The sequence below is a fragment of the Rhinatrema bivittatum genome, chromosome 10 (assembly GCF_901001135.1).
Source record: "Rhinatrema bivittatum chromosome 10, aRhiBiv1.1, whole genome shotgun sequence".
Taxonomy (NCBI): Eukaryota; Metazoa; Chordata; class Amphibia; order Gymnophiona; family Rhinatrematidae; genus Rhinatrema; species Rhinatrema bivittatum.
Genome location: NC_042624.1, coordinates 117840014 through 117856652, shown reverse-complemented (window position 1 = coordinate 117856652; position 16639 = coordinate 117840014). Strand labels below are relative to the sequence as shown.

Below are 16639 nucleotides of genomic sequence, written 5' to 3'. Positions count from 1 at the left end.
ACCTTTTCCAAGCATTACCGTTTGGATGTTAGGGTTAAGGAGGACGCCGCATTTGCATGGGTGGTATTGACTGGACCACTGGCAGCCTACCTCCCTTTTCGAGTTTAGCTTTGGTACATCCCACTCATTGGGATTGACCTGCCCAAACACTGAGGAAGGATACATTTCTGATAATTTCCTTTCCTCTGCTGCCAATGTTAAATTTGTGGTTAGCCTTTCTTTGGGCGAGCTATGCAGAGTATGATTCCTGCTCTTTGTTGAAAACTGGTAAGTGGCTTCTCTAGCCCTTAGTTTACTTGATATGTTCCTTCATGTTGGTTTCGAAACATGAATGGTTGGCTGTTGATGATAATGTTCAAGTATAATCAATTTTGTTCACAGTTTGACTTTTCCAGAGAATACTGTCGGGCTGATGTCGGGGTGGGACTATATAGCCATGACGTCAGATTTTGCTCCGACTCCATCTGCTGGCAGAGGTGCATAACCCACTCATTGGGATTGATTTGCCCTTATTAGAGGGAAGAACATTATCATGAAAGTAGTAATTTCTCCTTGTGTTTGCTGAGGTGAGTGTGAAAAAGCCATTGCTTTGAGTGTTAGCAGTTCAGTGATGTTTCTTTGATTGAAAGGGCACTAACTAAACATTCTTAGACTTCAGGGGGTGTGACAGAAAAGTGCAGCTTGCTCGTAAGGGAGGAACCCTAGCATCTGTGGATTAATTCAGCATGCGCGCCATAGTTGGAAATAAAGTACCGAAAAGTACAGCACAGTACAGAAATTTGAAAGAAATTGGCCAAGTGAAATATTCTTTTGTTTTCTATTTAAATGTCTGGAAATGTGATTTCTGCAGTAACTGGTTTTGGTTTGGGTTGTTGTTTTTTTTTCTATGAAATTTCAGCTCGGTGCAGGATCTCTGGCAGCACCACACAGCAGCCGCGGTAAGGGACATCCTTCCTGCAGGGAGAGGCAGAACACTTTGGGGGAGTGTCAAAGTCTGTTCATTTCTCAAGAACTGGCCAAGCTTGTCTTTACGTTTGGGAGAGGGGGCAGGGAGGGAATTGCAAAGTTTTGATATTTCGTGTAAATGTTTAGCAGCAAACGTTTTCTGGCTGAGAATTCTGGGTGAAAGAAAATTGACTTTTCCGCATTCTGGGCCGGATTTTAAATGCCCTGCACGCTGGCGTGCCTATTTTGCATAGGCCGCCGGCGAGCGCACAGCCCCGGGACGCGCGTAAGTCCCGGGGCTTCGTAAAAGGGGCGGGGCAGGGGCATGTCAGGGGCGGGACCGGGAGCGTGGCGCCGGCCCGGGGGCGTGGTCGAGGCCTCCAGACCAGCCCCCGGGTCGGGTGATGGCGTGCGATTTACGTCTGCTTTCAGCAGGTGTAAATCTGCCAACAAAAGGTAGGGGGGGTTTAGATAGGGCCGGGGGGGTGGGTTAGGTAGGGGAAGGGAGGGGAAGGTGCGGGGGGGTGGAAAGAAAGTTCCCTCCGAGGCCGCTCCGATTTTGGAGCGGCCTCGGAGGGAACAGGCAGCGCGCGCCGAGCTCGCCGCACGCAGGTTGCACAAATGTGCACCCCCTTGCGCGCGCCGACCCCGGATTTTATAAGATACGCGCGGCTACGCGCGTATCTTATAAAATCCAGCGTACTTTTGTTCGCGCTTGCGCAAATTTATAAAATCTGCCTCTCTGTGTTTCAGGAATACTGCCAGGAGTTCCTGGCTGCCTGGAAAAAAATGGAGCTGGATGTGGTGTTGTGCCCTGCCCTGAGCCCTGCCCTTACCATCGGATACCCTGGAAAACTGTTTGGTATTGCCCGTGGCGTTATTGTCTACCTGGGGTGTCGGTGGGGTATCTACCCAGAGCAATAGCTTGTTACAAAATTGCCTGCCTGATGTGTGGTTACTTAAACACAAAACAGCCTGTAGGCGCCTACGTTTACCCTGAGTGAGCGGAGGCGTTCCCGGAGAGTTATATTTATTTATTTTATTTAGAGCTTTTCTATACCGGCATTCATGAAACAATCATATCATGGGGGGGGTGCAGTAACTTTGTACATTTAACAAGTGCATAAGAAACAAGAAGTTACAATATAACAGGGTTGCTGGAACTGGTGGAGGAAAGAAACAATAATTAAAGAATTTATACAGAAGTAAAATATTTACATTGTGCAGCAATGGAGAGCTGTGGAGAGCTTTGAACTTACACAGATACTTTCGCATTTTCGAAAGCATGCACAGAAATTTCCCCCCCCAAAAACCCCGTGTGCACATATTAGTGGGTAGCATTAATACCTAAGAAGATAAGCCGTGGCCATACTGGGTCAGGCCACGGGTCCATCAAGCCCTGCATATACCCAAACAGTAAATAAGTCCCATGCTACTAAAGCCATGGCTGTTCCCTAAGGCGGTAACTTTTAAACAGCCGCGCGGCCTTATACGTAAGCGCGAATGCCGGCTCGCACCAACGGACGCGGCCATTTTATAACATACGTTCGTATATGCGCGCATGTTATAAAATAGGCTCCACGTACATGTGCGCACAATTTTACAATGGACGCGCACGTGAGTGCAAATCCCGCATCTACCGCGTAAATTGGGGAAATTTTGCAAGAGACTCATGCCGACTCCATAGGTAGTTTTCCCAGTTCGTTCCCAGTTTAGGGATAGGACTTGCAGACCCCCCCCCCTTAATTTTATAGCCACCCTCCCCCCCTGTTAGCCCTGACCCTTAAAACCCCACTGTCTGTTCTAAATTTTTTTATTTTACTACTTATATGTCCTCCATAGCAGAACTAAATTTACGCGGCGTAATTATTTATGAGCACTTTTTTGGCCAGGCCCTGACATGCCCAAACTTTTTTTTAAACCCACTGCACTAACTGCGTTAACCACGTCCTCCGGCAACGAATTCCAGAACATAATTGTGCATTCAGTGAAAAATAATTTTCTCCAGTTTCTTTTCCTCTGCACTCAGGCAGAGCAGTCTACACCAGTGTGTTATGCACCTTTACAAGCAGATGAAGACGGAGCAAAACTGACTGACTTCATGGACATATAGCCCTATCCCCATATCAGCCCGCCAGTATTCTCCGTCTCCAGCAGATGGTGGACATGCATCTCCCTTGTGGGGATTGCTTGTAATAAACAAAGGAAAGAAGAAAGGAGGTTTATTTATCAAGGTTTATATACCGATGTTTGATGTTGACCTTCACACCGGTTTACAGTTTCTTTGTAAAAAAAAAAAAAAAAATTACAATCATAAAAATATAAAATACTCTTATTCTACTAATAAATTAAAACAATCAATAAAAATATAAACGAATAACTCAATGATAAGAAACAATATAATTACCTATTGATTAATAATAAAATTAATTACTGATCAGAAACATAAAAATAAAAAGCAAATCATAACACATAAGGCAATAATTAAGAAACAAGAACATAACATAATTCAAAGAATAATCACTGGTTAGCAACTGTTCCGAATGCCTGTTCAAAAAGCCACGTTTCAGTACTTTTTTGAACAGGTTCCCATCCTATCGAAATTCCTCAGATACTGGAATTTTTCAGGAAGGCTTTCTTAGAGGATTGGTGCAGGTAGCAGCTCTCGCTTGTTATAGGGGATGGCGAGTCAATGGGGGAGCATTGTCTTCCCATCCAGATGTGTCCAGGTTTTTGAAGGGAGTTAAGCACCTGTGTCCTCTGTTACAGCTAATGGTATCTCTTTGGTACCTTACTCTACTCTTTAGTTTTTTGGCAGGTTCCACTTTTCAGCCACTGCGTGGTCTTTCTTTATGGCTGCTCAACTTGAAAACAGTTTTTCTGGTAGCAATTTGTTCAGCACGACGGGTCTCCGAGCTGCAAGCTCTTTCTTGCCGTGAGCAGTTTCTGTGAATGACTCCGGGGGGCGGTACAGCTTAGGATTATACCTCCTTTTTACCAAAAGTGGTTTTGGAGTTCCATTTGAATCAGATTGTTTCCCTGCCCACGCCGGGCAGGGCTAGAGATGAGCGGGATTATTGTCTGTTGCATGCCTTGGATGACAGGCGGCATCTGAAGGTTACTAAATCTTTCAGGAAGTCTGATCGTCTGTGTGTGCTTCATTGTGGAGGTAATCGGGGTGAACTGGCGACACGGGTGACTATTGCCCACCGGGTAAAAGACGTCATCACAGCCCCCTCCGTGCATACCGATGTCACGTTACCCAGACGGGTCAGGCGCATTGCACTAGGAGGGCGCAAGCGGTGTCGTGGGCAGAGCTTCGGTTGTTGTCTCCAGTCGAGATTTGACGAGCAGTGACGTGGTCCTCCTAACACACTTTCTCCAAGCATTATCGCTCGAACGTGCAGGCCCAGGAGGATGCGGCCTTCGCACATGCGGTGTTGATGGGACCGCAGGCAGCCTCCCGCCCTTTTCAGGAGTAACTTTGGTACACCCAGCTGGTGTGGGTTGGCCTGCCTGAGTGCAGGAGAAGGAGAAATTGCTACTTACCTGATAATTTTACTTTCCTCTAAGGAAGGCAGGCCAATCCACAACCCGCCCTGGGCTGCCTACTTGCTTTTAGTTTGTCCCTTAGGTTGGACGATGAAGAATGATATTCTGTAACTTGGTTTGCTGGACTGGTAAGCGCCATAATCAGCCCCTACGGTTAGTAAATGTTAATTCTTTTAACTAAGCTCAGTGTTTCCAATTAGTTGGAAGCATGAGTGGTTGAATGTTAATAGTCATGCTCAAGTATAATCAGTTTGTCCATAGTTTGGCTTTTTCCAGAGACTACTGGCAGGCTGATTTTGGGGCAGGACTGTATGTCAGTGACGGAAGTGAGTCAGTTTTTACTCTGTCTCCATCTGCTGGCAGGAATGCATAACCCATTGGTTTGGATTGGCCTGGCTTCCTCTTAGAGGAAAGGAAATTATCAAGTAAGTAGTAATTTCTCCTTTTACGTGGGTAAATGTGTTTATCTGCACAAAAGCCTTTGATTATTGGCCTCATTATGTGTACTTGGCATTGAAATAGCTTTGATTATATTATTCCCTGCCTGGTCAGGAGAGACTAGAAGACATAACCCATGCAGCCTGCCACCCAGTCAGGGAGAAGCCATGCAGTTTAAACTGCTCGACCCAGAACTGAGATTGGGAGCACTTGTAGAGGATGGCACCCACTCGGGAAGTGGCATGGAGTGTTCCCCCAGACCACCCAATCCAGGAGAGGCAGCTAGGATACTTACACCCACTCGGGAAGTGGCATGGAGTGTTCCCCCAGACCACCCAATCCAGGAGAGGCAGCTAGGGAACTTACACTCATTCAGGAAGTGGCATGGAGTGTTCACTCAGTCCACCCAATCCAGGAGAGGCAGCTAGGGAACTTACACCCACTCAGGAAGTGGCATGGAGTGTTCACTCAGTCCACCCAATCCAGGAGAGGCAGCTAGGGTACTTACACCCACTCGGGAAGTGGCATGGAGTGTTCCCCCAGACCACCCAATCCAGGAGAGGCAGCTAGGATACTTACACCCACTCGGGAAGTGGCATGGAGTGTTCATTCAGTCCATCCAATCCAGGAGAGGCAGCTAGGGTACTTACACCCACTCGGGAAGTGGCATGGAGTGTTCCCCCAGACCACCCAATCCAGGAGAGGCAGCTAGGGTACTTACACCCACTCGGGAAGTGGCATGGAGTGTTCCCCCAGACCACCCAATCCAGGAGAGGCAGCTAGGGTACTTACACCCACTCAGGAAGTGGCATGGAGTGTTCACTCAGTCCATCCAATCCAGGAGAGGCAGCTAGGGTACTTACACTCATTCAGGAAGTGGCACGCAGTGCGCCATGCTGTCCGGAATCGAAATTACACCGAGCACACTGTGATCTGCCTGGATAGGCTCGGGCGTGGCCGTCCTTATTTAATGCCAGGGAGAGTGGAACCTTGCTGTAATATTCGGCGGAGTATTCTGCCATGGCCCCCTGTGCAACATTTGGCAATTATCTTATGGCATGCTGCACCCCACCCTTCAGGTGGCCACGAATGTCCCATAACAGGTGGTTTATTAACCCTTTAGCATCCTCACTCTCTGGGATTTCTGTCAAAATAGAAACTTGAATTTGCCTTGAATCTGTAGATTTAAAAGTTGCCATTTCTTGTGCAGTTGGTACGAGCTACACCATCCTGTATAACTTGCTGGACTTCCCTGCTGGAGTGGTGCCTGTAACCAAGGTGACAGAGGAGGACGAGAGAAAACTGAAACTGCGCGAAGGGTACTATATGGACCTCTGGGATAAGAACTTTACAAAGGTTCGCATTTGCTTGATTGTCTTTTCTTTCTTTGTATTCCAGCTGAAATTTGTCCTATTTGCGAGTAGAAATAAAATAAGACAGCAGCAGTCTTGTGGTAAGGACACCCAACGGCTTTGCGACTGTGTTTGGCAATGATTGATTGTGTGGCCATGGTATACAATAACATAGTCAACGTGAGCAGAAAAAAGATTACATTGGCTCATACAGTTTGCCAGGTTCCTGTTCATACCCGGATCCGTCCAGACTCCTGGGTTTTGCCTCCCTTCCAGCAGATGGAGACAGAGAAAGTTTTACTGACCACTGCCGTATATCCTAGTGAGCATCCTGCAGTCCCTCAATATTTCTCTGTCTCCAGCAGCTGGTAGAGGTGCAGATCCTGCAGTCAGTTAAATATATATATAGAATTAGAGGATTCCTCCCAGGAGGTTGCTAGGCCCTTGTGGGGCTATCCCTCCTGGTTCAGAGGTGGACGAGCAGGGGATTGGGGATCCTTGTGTGGCTCGATCCTTTCGCTGCCAGAAGTGGACAACTGGTGGTGCCAGTTCCCTCTCCCCCAGGAGAGCTCTTAACGTCCTGTAGCAGTTGCCTTAGCTCACAGGGAAGTGGCCTTTTGTTCAGCTCCTTTTTGTTAATTAATCTGTTAAAGTTTTAAAAAAAAATATATAATATATAAAAAATAAAAAAATAGGGAGTTCAGTGTTCCATGCTGTCAGCGAGGCAGAGTGGTAGAGTCGAAGTAGCTGCCGAGGCTGCAGGAAGCATCCCAGCCAGTTTGGGAGTTCTCGGGCGGCCGTGACCGTACGCCATGCAGTCAGGCTTGCACGACTAAGGCTGCGCGGCTGGAGCTCGGGGAATGGTGCGCAGCAATGTCTGCTACTTGTGCAGCGATGCGCACACATAACTCTCATGCACTAGCCTCTGCTCCCGATGCGTCTCTGGGGGAGAGAGTGGTTCAGGTCAGGCTGCAGAAGCACTTGAGACGCAATGCAGGCACAGGAGTGCCTCAAAAGGGCACCTTTCATTCAGCAGAGGAAGCGTCAGAGCCTGTAATGGGGTTGGAGGATTTCCCCACTCCTTTGTCCCTGGCCGTATAGCGCCCCGTTCACAGGCGGTAGGCTAATTCAGATGAGGAGGAGGACCTCCTGCGGGAGGATCCTGGTGATTCCTCAGTGTTTTCAGCTAAGTTTGCGCTGCTTGTGCATAAAGTGTACTTGAACATAAGAACATAAGAAAATGCCATACTGGGTCAGACCAAGGGTCCATCAAGCCCAGCATCCTGTTTCCAACAGTGGCCAATCCAGGCCATAAGAACCTGGCAAGTACCCAAACACCAAGAAGATCCCATGTAACCATTGCTAATGGCAGTGGCTATTCTCTAAGTGAACTTAATAGCAGGTAATGGACTTCTCCTCCAAGAACTTATCCAATCCTTTTTTTAAACACAGCTATACTAACTGCACTAACCACATCCTCTGGCAACAAATTCCAGAGTTTAATTGTGCGTTGAGTAAAAAAGAACTTTCTCCGATTAGTTTTAAATGTGCCCCATGCTAACTTCATGGAGTGTCCCCTAGTCTTTCTACTATCCGAAAGAGTAAATAACCGATTCACATCTACCCATTCTAGACCTCTCATAATTTTAAACATCTCTATCATATCCCCCCTCAGTCGTCTCTTCTCCAAGCTGAAAAGTCCTAACCTCTTTAGTCTTTCCTCATAGGGGAGTTGTTCCATTCCCCTTATCATTTTGGTAGCCCTTCTCTGTACCTTCTCCATCACAATTATATCTTGGCTAGGAAAGCTGCAGTGCAGCAGTCAGCTCGGTCTGAGGGGCCCTTTGAACTGCGGCCAGGGTTTCAAGTGAGAAAGCTTCTAGGCAAACTCAGGGTTCTAGGCATGGCGGCACATCTGATTAGTCCGGAGGCAGACTCGGAGGAAGACGTTCCACTGGTAACTGTCTCTCCCAGTGCGGCTACTGCAGATACTAGTCCAGACGTTGAGGAGCCGGATGAAGGGCTGGACCAAGTCCCTGTTGCGGATGGGTACATCTCTTTCGCAAAGAAGAGCTGTGGCCCCTGAGTGCACATGTTCTAGAGGAGTTGGGAATCAAGGTTCCGCAAGAAGAATCTGATCAAGAAGGGGTGGACCTTAAGCAAAAGCCTTTCCCTTTCAAAAGTCAGTGAAGAGATTAGTGATCAGGGAGTGGGACACTCCAGAGACTGGCCTGAACGTTGGAAGGACGATGGCTAAGTTGGACCCGTTGCCGGAGGACACGCTTAAGCTTTTGACGATTAAAGGTGGATGCGTCAGTGTCAGTGGTCAGCAACCACTAACCATGTGCTGAAGAATATGCAGGAACGAAAATTGGAAGTTCATCTCAAAAAGATGTTTTGAGGTGTCTGCGTTAGGCATGCAGCAGTTTTATGCAGAGGGCTAGCCTTCACTGGATGCAGCAATCGCAGGCTACAAGGCTACTGTCTGCGTCTGAAGTTAAACAAGCGGAGCGTCTGGAGGCGGCAGTGGCTTATGTGGCTGATGCCTTGTATGACCTCATCAGAATTTCTTCAAGAATTGATGTCAGCAGTCTCGGCCAGGTGTCTCCTTTGGTTAAGGAACTGGATGGCGGATGTGTGGTCTAAGTCGGCTTTTGGAACATTGCATTTTAAGGGAAAGCTCCTATTTGGAGAGGACTTGGAAGAGCTAGTGAAGCGTCTTGGGAGAACAAGGGGCATAGATTGCCAGAGGATAAGCTGAAAGGAGGAAAGGGGTCCTTCTCTGTGCATTCCTGATTCCGGCCTAATAGGAGGTTTCGACAAAATAGGCCTCTGGTGGGGGCCCAGAGACAAGGGCCAGAAGACAATTCTGGAGCCAGTCCTTTCGATCTGGAGGAAAAACAAACTGGGATGACCTTAGCAAAGACTCTGATGGAGCTAAACCCTTGCAATGAAGTGAGGTCGGTCCACTCCTCTATCCCTCCTATTGGAGGATGTCTGACTCTGTTTACAAGGAGCGGGGCAAAATCACGACGGACCAGTTGGTCCTAAGCGTGATAAGAGACGGTTACACTTTAGAATTTGCTCGACCGCTAAGAGACTTGTTCATGGTCTCTCCTTGCGCCCTGTTCACCAAGAGGAAAGTGATCCAAGAGACCATATATCATTTGCAGAGACAGGGGGCCATTGTTCCCGTACCTACGGGGGAGCGGAGAACAGGAAAGTATTCCATATATTTCGTGGTGCCCAAAAAGGAAGGGTCCTTCCATCTGATTTTGCATTTGAAAAAGGTAAATGTGGCTCTCAAGGTCCCTCATTTTCAAATGGAGACTGCGCTCGGATATTGCAGCAATGTGCAAAGGAGAGTTTCTGGCTTCACTAGATTTGAATGGTTGGGGGGGGGGGGGGGGTGATGGTTTTACATACACAGTCAGAGGAATTAACTGCAAATTTGATATGACTTGTGAATTTCTATCATTTGAATCAATGAAAGGTACCAACAAGAGGAGTTGATTTGTACAGTGCAGTCTCTTTCGCTGTCACTAGGGCTTGACAAGAAAGCTGCATTTGGCCCTGGACTGCTATTTGGTTGAAATTTTGATATTTCGTTTCAGCCCCGGGCGGAAGGGCAGTCACTTTGAAGTACACATTCGCGCTGTGCTTTGACCTGTGCCATACTCGGCCTTCAGTTCGCGTGCTGTATGGGCTCCCCTGCCTCCATTTGCTAACTCTTGCTTCCACGCTCACCTGAAGCTCACGCACCGATCTGTTTGTCTGCAGTAAGTGCAACCGTGCACACACACAGATACTCACTGCAGGATGTGTGCTGACCTTTGCAAGTGCCACCGTGCATTGAAGTATCAAATATTCAGTTTTGGGCTTGTGACTTAAAATTGGGCCCGCTCTGCGCTGTGCTCTATTTTGATGATACACATGGCAGGCTTTCCCTGTCACTTTTACGCCCTGTATTGCTGGAATTCTATCGGCCGATTCCCACATCTCTCCAGCATTCATGGGAGCAGCCACGGTGGATCCAGTTGTGTAGCGATGATGTCATAGCCTACTGTGGATCATTCAGATCCAGGGTGCGCGATGATGTCAGTGACCGTCTTCCAGATGTGGCTGCTCCAAGGGGAATCGGGAAATTGCAGGCAAACAGTTTAAGGAGCTGCACAAAAGTTAAGAAGCCAAATTATTAGTCGAACCAAACCTTGATATTTGGATAGCTGGGGAGTTTCCCTAGGATGCGTTGAGTGTTATCTCTGCCTCTTTCTCTGCAGGCCATGGAAGGAGGCGTGGGGCTGCCCGTGGCGGTGCAGTGTGTGGCATTACCGTGGCAGGAGGAGCTGTGCCTTCGGTTCATGAAGGAGGTGGAGAGACTGACCCAGGCGACACGGTGGAGTGGGAGACCGACTCAACAGTGATGTACAGAGCTGTAGAGTGGTGGATGACTGCCAGCAGAGGAAGACGAAGGGGTTTTGGAAGGGCTGATTCAGTAAGAGAGCGACACTAAACCCAGGCTGTGTCTTGACCACCAGCCAGCCTGAAATTGTGCTTTAAATAGAATTTTACTGCTTACTTGATTTGTGACACATGGGCGCGTTAAGGGTATGCACTAAGGGATGTGTCTGTGTGTGAGGAGCATGGACCTCCCACTGGTTCCAGAAGTGGTGGGGGAGGTGGGCAGCGTTTCACCTGATGTGCAAGCTACTGCTGTCTTCCACACCCCTAATGTACCGAGAGAGCTAAGGGAAGGGGAGGGACTGCGCGGTGTGCAGCACTGGGAGAATTGATCTCACAAGGCAAAAATCAACAACCAATATTTTCTTTGTCTGTACTCAAATAGCAAAACACCATTTATTAAATCAATCTGTTGATTAAATTCTCTCTCAGACTCTCCTGTTTCTTGGGGAATTGCAGGGTTTTTTTCCCCTGCAGAAGGTAACTGAGAAGTTGGCTGTGAAATACAGACAGACTGACAGTGGCTCAGGGGGGTCACGGAGGTCTCTGTTTTATTTCTTAAGGTGGGGACTCGTAGGAGCTCTCCCCACCACCCACCCTGCTTTGTCCTGGGATTTGCAGTCAGATCCCAGGAAGGGAGCTGCATGGTCTCGAAAGCTCCTGTACTACAGCCAGGAAAATGGAATGGCTGGTGGCTCTGCCGTCCATCAGGGAAGCCTCCGGCTCATTTCAGATTATTTTGTCTCTTATGCTTTGGGTTGCTATAGTCCATGCCTGTTAGTTATATTGTGCCCACTTTTATGCGCTGTGCTTTGAATGTGGGATAAGGTGGAATATCAATTTTTAAAAAATGAATTAAAAAAATCACAACAAACACAGCATTGTCAAGGCCGGCACAAGGGGAATGTGAACATTGCTGCCATCTGTTTACAGCTGTGGTGCAGCAGCAGTGCATATATGCAAATTAAAGCAAGGCGATTGGCCCGTCTTGCCGACTGCTCCTCCTGCGAACTTCACCTACTGTGGAACTGCAGTCCTTACCCCCTGCCATCCTCACAACCTGAAGGCTCCACTATCTCAAGCGACTAATCACAGTTACATGTGGAATTAGAAAGCAAAATTCAGCCAATAACAGCTCAAAGGAAAAAAGGGGACATAATGAGCAACAAAAACACAAATCCTACCAAAACTAATAAATCTCTACAGCATTCTACAAACACCAAAACATCAGAACAAGCCTTTTGATCAACCTTCTACTACTGAATGCTATGCTCCCGCTGATCAATATTATTAATGACCAACAGCCAACTATATTCTTTATAACTGAAACCTGGCTAAAAGACAAGGACAATGTACTATTAAACCAACTATCACTTCCCAAGCACAATCTATTTCACATACCTAGGCAAAAAAGAAAAGGTGGAGGCCTACTAATAATCTGCAAAAAAAGAACTCAGTTTAACACTAAAGAAAACTGATTATGAAGTAGCCATATTAAAATCAAAACAAATCAATATCGGACTAGTATACTGCTCTCCTGGCCTTCTTGTTAAAGACTGCTCACCATTAATCAAACTTTTCATTAAAGAATTCCCTAACCCAGAGATGACAATAATTTTAGGAGATTTTAATCTTCATGTAAACGAGTCACCAAGATCCATCTCATGCGACATGTTCCTAGAAGCAGTGGAAGCCTTAGGATGGACCTAACACGTCTCTGAAGCCACCCACAAAGCTGGCAATGTGCTCGATCTCATTTTCGCAAACCCCAATAATTATTGTATAAAGACTAAAAAACAACAATCCCATGGTCTGACCACCATTTAAACAAGGCAGATCTTATATACAAAAAACAAATAGCGAAAATCTCTGAAAATATCATTCAGAAGGAAAATAAAATCCGAAATGCTAACTAATGCTGTAGAGACCAAAATCTGCTCCTAACTCTAAAAAATTGCAATGAAGCATTTGATGCGTGGGAAAAAATGCTTAATGAAATAGCAGACAAATATTGCCCATGTTAAGTTCGTGGACCCTTGGGCCGATCGGAGCCTGAAGAGGAGCTGCTGTAGGTGTTTGCAGCAGCGACCCCGACCGGGCGGCGGAGAGGAGAGACTAGTGGCTGGCCGAAGGTGGAACTCTGGGAGCCCTATGCGACCAAGAGCTCTGGCGAGGGCAGAGGTGATGAAAGCGCTGGCACTGTGTCGAGGAAACCTTCGCCCTGGAAGCCGATCCTCCCCCGAGAGGAGCTCGTAGGAGTTCGGCCGCTGGGACTTAGGAGATTCACCCTGGAAGCCGGAGTCCCCCCAGGAGGAGCCCGTAGGGACCCGGCAGCTGGGACTTAGGAGGGCCCGCGGGGGCCTGGTCAGCTGTGGTCCAAGGTTGAGTGCCGAAGGGTCGTTGCTCGCCAGTCCAGAGTCAGGAACCAAAGGATCGCTGTCAGCCAGTCCGAGGTCAGGAGCCAGAGAATCAACGCAAGCCAGTCCGGGGTCAGAAGCCAGGGGGTCAACGAAAGCCGGTCCGGGGTCAGAAGCCAGAAGATACCAAATACCAGTCCGGGGTCAGGAGCCAAGAAGATACGTCAGCCAATCCGAGTCGAAGCCCAAAGGAGACAAGACAGTCCAAACGCAGCAACAGAAGGCAGGAACAAGCCTGGGAACCTTGTTGCAAGGCCAAGACTAGGCCCAGCTGCAGGGTTTAAGTACCCTGCAGCGTCTGACATCACCAGGAGGCGTCCCCGAATATTCCCGCGCTGGTCCCTTTAAATATAGACCCGGGACGCGCGCGCGCGCGTCTAAGGGGCGGGGCTTATCGCCGCGAGACGCCGGCTGCTCCGGCGCGGCAAGGAGGCAGCAGGGGAAGCGTCTGCAGGCCCGGGCGAGGTGGGGAGACGCCGGGCCCGCGGCGGCCGAGGTCCCCGGAGGCCCGGGGCGCGCGGGGCCCGAGCGGAGCGCCGACGAGGTAGGGGAAGATTCCGGGGGCAGCCCGGAATCGCAACAGTACCCCCCCTCCTACGCCCCCTCCCGGGGGGCCGCGGCCTGTCAGGATGCGCCAAGTGAAATTGACGAAGGAGATCCTTATCCAGGATGTGGGCGGAGGGCTCCCACGAGTTCTCCTCAGGGCCATAACCCTCCCACGACAGGAGGTATTCCCACCGACGCCGGCGGAAGCGGACATCCAGCACCTCCTTAACCGTGTACGTGGCCCCAGGATCGGCAGTGACCGCCGCAGGCCTCGGCGGCAGAGGATGAAAGCGGGAGAGGACCACTGGCTTCAGGAGGGAGACATGGAAGACGTCATGTATGCGAAGGGTAGAGGGGAGGCGTAGACGGTAGGAAACCGCGCCAATACGTTCAGCCACCTGGAAGGGACCTATATAGCGAGGGGCTAGCCGCATGGACGGGAGCCGGAGCTGAATGTTCCTAGTACTGAGCCATACTCTGGAACCGGGCAGAAACACAGGAGCAGGTCGCCGGGACTTGTCTGCATAGGCCTTGAAGCGTGCGGCAGTGCGGCGGAGCCTCTCTTGCGTGGAGAGCCAAAGCTGCTGAATCTGACTGGCCGTCAGCTGCGCCGCTGGTGATGGCGTAGAACAGGGTAGTGGTAGTGGTGGCTTGGGAACCCTTCCATACACGATCTTGAAGGGAGACTGTTGCGTGGCGGAGTGTCGATGACGGTTGTACGAGAACTCCGCCCAGGGAAGGAGAGCAGCCCAGTTGTCCTGCTGGTCTTTTACAAAGGCTCGAAGGAACGCTTTCAGGGTTCGGTTTGTGCGTTCCACCTGACCGTTGCCCTGGGGATGGAACGCCGTGGTCAAATCTAGTTGAACCCCAAATTTCTGACAGAGCGCCCGCCAGTACTTCGCCGTAAATTGGGGTCCACGGTCCGAGGCGATGTGTAACGGTAAACCATGCAGGCGGAAGATGTGTCGGACAAATAGCTCTGTTAACTCCGGGGCTGTGGGTAACTTGGTTAGAGGCACAAAATGGGCCATCTTCGAAAAGCGGTCAATGGTGACCCAAACTACCGTCTTCCCCTGGGACGGCGGCAGCTCAACCACAAAGTCCGTGGAGATATGGGTCCAGGGTTCCGTAGGAATCGGGAGGGGTTGAAGGAGACCCCAGGGACGGCCTGGTAACGGTTTTTGCTGAGCGCACGTGGGGCACGACTGGACGTACAGGCGGACGTCCTCCTTTACTCTTGGCCACCAATAGAACTCGGTCAGGAGTTCCAGGGTCCGAGCGATTCCAGGATGGCCTGCTGTCAAGGAGTCGTGTGCCCAAGCTAGTACCTTTTTCCTCGAGCGGAGAGGAACCACCGTGCTGCCCACGGGTGCCAGACCGGTGGCAGCCAACTGGACCTTTGCAGGATCTAGGATATACTGAGGGGGCTCAGTTGAGTCTTCTATTTCTGTAGTTCGTGAGAGGGCATCCGCCCTAATATTCTTGGCCGCCGGTCGGTACTGAAGAGAGAAATCGAACCGGCTAAAAAAGAGTGACCAGCGTGCCTGTCTGGGGTTGAGCCTTTGTGCTTGGGATAAGTACGCCAGGTTCTTGTGGTCGGTATACACCACGATTGGGTGTTGAGCCCCCTCCAACCACTGGCGCCACTCCTCGAAGGCCAGCTTAATGGCCAGTAGTTCTTTGTCCCCAATACCATAGTTCCTTTCTGCAGGCGAGAATTTCCGGGAGAAAAAAGAACATGGCCGGGCTTTTCCCTCTCTGGAAATCTGGGAGAGGACAGCCCCCACGGCTACACTGGAGGCATCCACTTCTACCACGAACGGGCGTGTGGGGTCTGGATGTCGGAGACAAGTGTCCTGAAGAAAGGCTTCCTTTAGGGCTTGAAAGGCCTGTATGGCGGTTGGATTCCAGTTTCGGGCATCCGCGCCCTTGCGTGTGAGGGCCGTAAGGGGGGCCACCAAGGAGGAATACTGCGGGATGAAGTGGCGGTAAAAGTTAGCGAAACCTAAGAAGCGCTGGAGCGCCTTTACTCCTACGGGCTGGGACCAGTTCCGGATCGCTGCTACTTTATCAGGGTCCATGCGGAAGCCAGACGAGGAGATGATGTACCCTAGGAAGGGCAAGGATTCCTTCTCAAACTGGCATTTCTCCAGCTTAGCGTACAGCCGGTTCTCCCGTAATCTTAGCAGCACCTGGCGTACGTGTTGGCGATGTTCTTCCAGGTTTTGGGAGAAAATCAGGACATCGTCCAGGTAGACAATTACGGAGGTGTATAACAGATCGCGCAACACCTCATTCATTAGATTCTGAAACACGGCCGGGGCGTTGCAGAGGCCAAATGGCATGACGAGATACTCGTATTGGCCGTCCCTGGTGTTAAAGGCGGTCTTCCACTCGTCTCCCGGTCGAATCCGTACGAGATTGTACGCCCCTCTAAGGTCCAATTTGGTAAAGATGCGGGCCCCCTGCAAGCGATCCAGGAGCTCTGGAATGAGGGGCAACGGGTAGCGGTCTCGTCGGGTGATCTGATTTAAGCCCCGGTAGTCTATACAGGGCCGGAGAGACCCATCCTTTTTTGCTACAAAGAAGAAGCCGGCCCCGGCCGGGGACTTCGATGGTCGTATGAATCCTCGGTCTAGGTTCTCCTTGATGTACGCTGACATGGCCTTGGTTTCAGGCAAGGACAGGGGATAAACTCTCCCACGAGGAGGTGTGGTACCTGGCAGCAGATCAATTGCGCAGTCAAAAGGACGATGTTCCGGTAACAATTCCGCCTTTTCCTTAGAGAAGACGTCTTTGAAGACCTGGTACGGCGATGGTACCGTCAGCGGAGCGGTAAGAAGTGGAAGCGTCTGAAGCGGACAAGCAGGGAGGCAACTGTGGAAGCAGGCGGGTCCCCAGGACGAGATCTGAAGCGTGTGCCAGTCG

At 49.9% G+C, this 16639-nt stretch overlaps 1 protein-coding gene across 2 annotated transcripts in view; it reads left to right on the top strand.

Moving 5' to 3' along the window:
* LOC115099912 (vitamin D3 hydroxylase-associated protein-like) overlaps positions 1–11169 on the top strand; it is a 62277-nt gene extending 51108 nt beyond the window's left edge. For both annotated transcript variants that reach the window (XM_029617905.1, XM_029617906.1), the window contains 4 exons: positions 899–938; positions 1699–1807; positions 6146–6291; positions 10568–11169. In XM_029617905.1, coding sequence (XP_029473765.1) covers positions 899–938; positions 1699–1807; positions 6146–6291; positions 10568–10711 — 439 coding nt within the window. In that variant the 3' untranslated portion in view covers positions 10712–11169. The remainder of the gene's footprint in view (positions 1–898; positions 939–1698; positions 1808–6145; positions 6292–10567) is intronic.
* The last annotated feature ends 5470 nt before the right edge of the window (positions 11170–16639 follow it).